The sequence below is a fragment of the Salvelinus sp. IW2-2015 genome, unplaced genomic scaffold (assembly GCF_002910315.2).
Source record: "Salvelinus sp. IW2-2015 unplaced genomic scaffold, ASM291031v2 Un_scaffold6246, whole genome shotgun sequence".
Taxonomy (NCBI): Eukaryota; Metazoa; Chordata; class Actinopteri; order Salmoniformes; family Salmonidae; genus Salvelinus; species Salvelinus sp. IW2-2015.
This window is the reverse complement of record NW_019947509.1, coordinates 2133-9703: the sequence shown is the minus strand read 5'-3', so window position 1 is coordinate 9703 and position 7571 is coordinate 2133. Positions and strand designations below refer to the sequence as shown.

General features: G+C 46.7%; 1 protein-coding gene across 1 annotated transcript in view; it reads right to left on the bottom strand.

Moving 5' to 3' along the window:
- LOC139026883 (inositol polyphosphate-4-phosphatase type I A-like) overlaps positions 1–2168 on the bottom strand; it is a 13498-nt gene extending 11330 nt beyond the window's left edge. The window contains exons 1-2 of the mRNA XM_070442135.1: positions 1614–2168; positions 251–255 (exon numbers count right to left, since the gene is read on the bottom strand). Coding sequence (XP_070298236.1) covers positions 251–255; positions 1614–2168 — 560 coding nt within the window. The remainder of the gene's footprint in view (positions 1–250; positions 256–1613) is intronic.
- Between the last annotated feature and the right edge of the window lie 5403 nt (positions 2169–7571).

Sequence of the window (7571 nt, the reverse complement as noted above, 5' to 3'; positions counted from 1 at the left end):
TCTCTCCTAACTCGGGGTCAGGTATAAACCTATGTCTCCTACCTCGCTGGTGTTCGAACATCGAGAGAGATACATCTGTGTTAACACACCATATCACACAACATAACATACAGAGTCACCAATGAGACATAAGCTCTTCTTTTCTACTTGCTCTAGCACTGCTCTGCCCGGTCATGGATGTATCTCCAGTGGTTCTAGCAAGACAATATGCTAGGGTCACGATTTTACAACGAAGTGTTCTACCGTATACCGAACCTCATGAGGAGATCAGAGAGATAAAAGAGAAGAGACACCCCTGTGAGTCGAACGCATACCACGCCGAGGGTATCAGGTGTGAAACCTGATGTCTGCACATACGCTCGAGATAGTTTCAGTTGGTAAACCTAGTGTCTCACACTACCGTCTGCCGTCAGTAACCAAGAATCTTCATGCGCTACCCTCGGAGGCTACAGAGTGCACTGTACAGTCCGGATCTCTCTCCTAACCTCGGGCGAGGTTGTAAACCTGGTCTCTCATTACCTCAGGGATACGAGAGAATGAGTATAAAATCTCTGTGGGAATCCTGTCTCGCGTTAGCAGCAAACGATCCCTTACAACAAGAGGAAACAGCAGGCATATCCAATAAACAATAATGACCTGAAACGAGTTCAGAGAAGAGATAAGGAAGAGAGAGAAAAGATATGGCCACAAGAATAGAAGAGAGAGAGAAGAAGGGGCGCCAGAGAGAGATGGAAAGGAGAAAGAGAGAGAAGAAGAGCGGAAGCAGCGGATGAGAGTGGATATGTGAAAGCGAGCAATAGAGAGCAGAGAAAGAAGGGATAATCGAAGAAGCAAATTCAAGAAAAGGATGGGACGAGAGATAGAAGAGCGCCGAGGAGGAGAAGAATCGGAGTCCTAAGAAAGACAGATCACATTCCGCAGGTGCCTAGTTGAGGAGGAACAAATGGCAGGTGAGGTGAAAAGAGAGAATGGGAGACATCACGAGACGCTAGCTCGAGTTTAATATCGACGACTTGAGTGAAGCCCAGGACGATATACTGGTAGTTTATATAGGTTACGATAACTTTCTATATAGTTCTGAACTCACCAATTCCCTGAAAACAGTCCTTGACGTACCGGTTATCATCAGTACCAGCTTGCACACCTCAAAGTCTGTGGTTGAAGCAAGAGAGGATCGGAAGAAGCTATGCTGTCTCAGGAGAAGAATAGTCAGAGTTAATTGGGTGCCTGTAGGGGGTAGCAATTCAATCCTATGAAGCTCTGATTGGTGCTCTATCTTGATAGTCTACCAGTATCAAAATATTCGTTTGAACAACAGCCTAGCTGAAATCATTCTTATAATCCAGCATGACACCTAGATGGCTGAGTAATTGTGGTTGTTTTACAGCGTCACCAATAGTAACCGCGGCCCCTGCGAACAGAAATTAGTGTAAGTGGCATTGCGATAGACCTGCCTTAAAACACGAATCGACAATCGTCACGCCTTGTCGGCGTTTACTTCGACACAACCTTTTCAGGTTCGCGGTTACTAAGCTTAGAACCGCCAGAGCAAACCATGCCGTATAACAACATTCTACAAGTCATACAGAACAACAACAAAGTGCAGTGCCAACTGGAGGCCGCAGGGGCCGTAACGCGAAGGCGACGGCCCCATAGACAGGAGGGAGGCCGGCGCAGGGCAGGGGAGCGACAGTGCAGCAGGGGGGCACCAGTACGGCAAGGAGGCCGACGCAGTAGAGGGAAGAGAGGGCCGGACCGACGCAGTAGAGGACAGGGATGGCGACCTGCAAGATAGGGACAGCAGAGGCGACGGCGTAGGGGGGCAGAGAGGCGACAGAACGAGTAGGCGCAACAGAGAGGCGAGCAGCAGTACGGAGGAGCAGAAAGAGTGTGTCGCATCGCAGTACGCGGGCAGCAGAGGCTGGACCCGAGTACGGGCAGAGATGAGCGACGGCAGTACGGGCAGATAAGCACGGCAGTACGGCAGAGGAGCGACGCAGTACGAGGCAGAGAGCACGGCAGTACGGCAGGACGGCAGACGCATACGCCGAGCCCAGAGCGCAAGCAGTACGGCGCAACCGGGCACGAGGCATATAGGGGCAGACACGGAGCGCACAGAGTAGGGCAGAGAGCGACTGGCAGTACGTGCGCGAGAAGGTCGACGGCATTACGGGCAAAGTCAAGCCAGTCCGCAGTACGGCAGAGGGCAGGAGCCGAGTACGGGCAGAGGAAATGATCGGTCTCGTCTCACGCTCTATGATGCTCAGTCTAGGGACGGGGGTGGTTTGTCCAAGAACCCTGGAGAGGGGTGGGTGGCAGCCCTCGACTGCCACAAGCTGTGGGGTTTCGCTCCAGAGCTGGCGTCACCACCTCATATAGGCGTGGAGGGAGAGCACACACAGCAACGTTGGAACGCACGAAAACAAAAGAGAATAAAGCACAATTCCTAGTAGAAGTTAATACTTATCACCACATCTTAACTCAAGACACAGGCTCCCAGTTGACTCCTGCTGTTTCCTACAAAACAGCAAAGTACATTAACTCATTACACGTCAGTTTCCACTAATTCATGTGCAGAAATGAACACACACAGTAAAGAACATGTTCGGGTAACCTTGTATAACAGACTGGAGAAACAGGATGTGCTACAGACAGAGAGAGGTAAAATTCCGATTACCAGTCTGTCATCACATGAGTAGCTCCTCTACTATTGTAGTTTCCTTAGTCATTGTCTAATGGGTGCTCTTATGTGCCAACAACATAAAGCAACCATTACCCTCTATTCCCATTTCACCTGCGTAGCGCCTGCACCATCATACTTCACGAGGAAGGTCAAACGTGCTGGACACCGTACATCTTTACCAGAGAATCCGTCTTAGTGCTGGCGCTACGCATAACTCTAAGCCTCCGACATCTCTTCTGGTCTGTTCTTAGCTCAGGGAGGTAGCAACGCCTGGTATAGTGGTGGTGAGACACACACTAACCCTGTTATACTTGAGTACTCCACTCCACGGCCAACGCCTGCCTTCCTCGACTGACTGGAGAGAGAAAGAAGAAAGAGAGGACGAGAGAGGACGAAATGAAATAGAAGTACATAAGGCCACCAACAACAATATACATCCATCAGCACTCTCCATCCTTCGACCATTGTTTCTCTCGTACTCGTACGTGTAATCCCTCTCTGAACTACCCCTCCGAACCTTACACCTTCTACGACTCACATTTTCATTTGGATGCAGGAGACACTGTACAGGCTGTGGAGGATGGCTAGACTCCAGCAGGAGGCTAGCCACGATAACAGTAGAAAGGAGCGAGATATAGACGGAAAAAGCGCGACAGTGGAGAATAAGAGAAAGTACAGGGATGTAGGGACACCGACAGTCGGAGCTGAAGAAAGAGCACGTAGTAGTAGAAACGATGCACTAAATAGGATAATCATTAGCTACTGTCCTTTTTACTTATCGGGCAAGGCAAGCATAGCTCGTCCGCCCCAGAAGGCACGAATGCATCTAAACCTCTGACTGAGCGAAGCAAAATCTGCAATCGTACAAACGCACTATCTAGGGTAAAGACAGAGATTAATTTTTGGGCCTTATTTGTAGTGTGGGGTGGTGTGCTGTCGGAGTTGACGCACCAACTAACGTCTTCCCTCACTGGCGAGTCTATGATAACAAGGTGTGATCGAACCGAGCGTGGCTGGACTGCTCTAAGTCACAAGGGCTTTCTTCCCAGGAATGGGAAAAGTCCTTAAATAACATTTAAGACTTTTCCCAAGAAGTTTATAACAGTGATGCATTGTTCCCGAATTCCTGTGTCTGGGCACAAATTAACTACAGTGAAGTAAAACCACAGACTGTCCTTAGCCTGCCAGCAAGATCAGGAACAAGCCTGAATACGACCATGTCATTCGTTCGCTGTTACACAATGGTCTCCCGGTATTTCAAGAACCTAGTCACTAAACAAACATTTCACACTGGATGTTTTCAGAGAGAGGGCAGCTATTCACATATTACAACAAATATGAAGACGCGTAAATGGTATAGTGTCAAATAGTCCTGCACATATTTCAACGCCTTGTTCATCAATTAATTGAACCATCACGCATCCATGAGAGAACTGAAGAGATTATAATAAACGTATCATCCTTTATAAATAGATGGCGACCGCCACTACCTCCTTCAGGAAAAGTATTCAGAACCAGAGCTTTTACCCGCAGAACACAGTATTCTAAGACGTCCTCTCTATCACAATCATTTTAGTCGCCTCTCAATCTTACCACACACACACCCCATAATTGACAACATGACAATCAGCTTTTCTGACTCTTTCAAAAATATATCTATATTGTGCAAAGGCAACAAACACCACGTGCGTCGTTATATAGTCCTCGACAGTTGACTGTGCACTGTCAGAAGCAATAATCAACCAAGATGTTTTACGAGAGTTGAATTTTGTGCCAGTAAAGGAAGATCAAAATACATCATACTAATCTCCCAGCTCACCGATGTAGCATTGTCCGATCGAGGACACTTAATCGAATGCCGCGCGTACCATAAAGTCATTGTGGTACACATGCTCGAACCCAAGCGCACCAGACAGAACCACGATGCTCCATCATTCATAAAGTGGAAAACTTTCGACACCAGCCCGAGACTTCAATCACTAGAGACTTCGCCCGCCGGCCGGCCAAACATGAGAGCCACATCGAGGTGGTTCCTACGGACCCCATAACGAGGAGGTGCGTACAGAACCGATAATTCACTCTATACAAACGAGCCTTCTGCGAGTCTATCTCTCTGTATGGTATGAAGAACTTATTTCCGCTAGAATGTAGACCTACCAATCTCTCGACTAGCAACTCCCTCGCAATACAATCAGCCAATTCATGGTAGATGCTGATCCAACAGGAGAAAGCAACTAGATCCTTCAGGAAAAAAAAGAACATGAACAGCGATCCCACTTCGAGTATAGCTACCCTTCCTGCCTCCCTCTAACCAAACTATCTTGACAGATCAACATCATAGCTCCTCCGTCTCTCGTACATGACAATCTACTCCCAATCGATAATCACTCTGTCTGCGTCGCCTTGACATCGCTCATCTCAACCACGTGCTTGTCATCATCACACTTCTGCATCTCCCCACTTACGGTGACTACGGCAACATCTCTGCTGCTCTCTCTCTCCAATCTGTCTCGCTCAGCTCCACATGCTGTTGGCGTGCTCTACTCTTATGCTTCTTCTCGGCAGGCAACTGCGTCGTGAAACTTTAATCTCTCATCTCTCATCATCTCTCTCTCTCTATGCATGCTCCGGTACAGCATGACACTGCTCGATCTCTCAATACTACGTCACTTACCATATTCCTTCGATCATCTCAACTCTCCTGCCTCTACAGTCACGTACCCTCTCGTCCCTCCATTACTCGGCTCGCCCAATCAGGTCTCTACCTCTCCCAATTCAGCTCGACTTACATCCCCTAAGTCACCAGCACCCCATGCTACACGTAGGATCGTCGGCTTTCGAGACCCACATCTCGTTCTTCCCTGAATTCCTGCCTTTGCCTCCCACACTCTCTGCATCCTCTCTACTCTCGGACCTTCCATGACATCATCCTCTCTTCTCTCTCTCCATCCCTCCACACTTTCCTACGTCAACCTATCTCCTGCGCGACAATCACCTAGAATAATGCCTCTCGCAGCGATCCGCATTCTCTGTCTCTACGCATCGTGCTGGCCTTCCTCAACTTTGCGTGCTCATCGCAAGGTCTTTACTCATCGCATAAATGAGAGCAACATCTCTCATCACACCACACTGAAGACAGAATACACAATGAGTGTGACAGAGTTTTTCTCAATGTGAGGCTAGCCACACATCTGATTCATATAGATGTCGGTTGATAGATATGGACCTGATCTCTCTACATTCACACCAGGAACAACACTCATGAGAAACGTGATTGTGTCTTTAACTACTAACAGCCACATCCATCAATCGACATCTCAAACATGTCTCAAACATCAGTCTCTGCGCACACTCCACTATATACTCGCTCTGCCACATACTACTTCCCTCCTACATGACCTCAATTCTCAACCATTAAGTCCCTCAGCCATGGTCTATATTACAGCAGTACACGATGTCACCTGCCTTCCTCTATAACCAGTAACAGATTACCACATTACAACTTATTTTGCCTAATTAACACCTCCTATTTAAATTCCACGTGTATTTAACAACGTTTGTGTAGTCAATTTATAGTTTCCAAGTCAGGCCTGGCTTCGACACATGTGAATCTTGAGCTCTGTGAGAGCATATTTTTATTTCCCACCAGCCCCGTGCTTGTCTACTATTGATACTCATGCTTCGCAATCTATAGCGATCATCCCACAGCTTTTAGTATGCGTGGTCATTTCTAACAGCTGGAAGGATAGTATCTAACACAGCCCACAGCACCAAGGCTAGAACCGTCCACAGTGATGTAACCTAAGGTCAGCTATAGGTTAGACAACAAGTCAGACCCCTCGCTCTTGCTTTCGAGAGTATCTTTCTATTATCTACAAAACCAAACAGCATTAGTCAAGATGATCAACCACTGCCGGTTGTACCGATGAACAAACCACTTATCAAGTTCCGTTGAACACTTGTTCTCGTCCTGGATAACGTCACAGTTCTCCGGTAAATGACAATGTTGTGCTTGATATATAGGCATTTTTATGCAGAGAGCCTTTCAAAACCTGCATGTGACTATCCCACAGATTCAGGCTGTGGCGAGATAATAACAAAACAGCAGAGTCTTTTTCTACGTGTTATCGTCCTAGTACATCAAGACTCCCTCTAGCTTAATGAGTCGCTCTGATCAGTAGGTAACTTCCCCTGCAGGTCATGTTTACTCACTTGAATTACACAAAAGAACATCACTGCTGGTTAAAACTGATGTCTCTAGACTCTGAACTTTATAAAAACTATATATTATATTTACCAAACTTAAAGTGATAATATATATAATTTACCAAAAAATAAAAAGTTGAGGATAAAACTTCACACTGTGCAGGTCAGTAGTTTGTGCTCTCTTAGGTTACATCATAGGCTATTCCAGTGCTTAGCTTTAATATGATATTCTTGCTCTACGAAAGTCATCGTCCAGGTAAAACTTCCCTGCAGGCCAGATGTTTTCTCCTAGGTTAACATCAAGACATCCACTAAGCTTTAATGATTGTTTGCTGCTCTATGCATGATAAGTGTAAAAACTTCCGTCCTGGCGGGCCAGTGTTTACATCCTCAGCTACATCAGCAACATCCTGCTTAGCTTTATATGTCTCTCTAATCATGTAGTAAACTTCCCCTGCAGGCCAGTATTTTCACGCTCCTTACATCAAGACATTCGCCTGACTTAATTTAAAATCTGCTGCTTAATCATTTGTTAGATGTATAACTTTCCCCTGCAGGCCCAGTATTCTTCCTAGTTACATAAGACATCCTGCTAGCTTATGATGTCTGCTCTGATCATGTAGGATAAACTTCCCCTCAGGCCAGTGTTTCTCCTAGGTTTAACATCAAGACATCCAGCAGC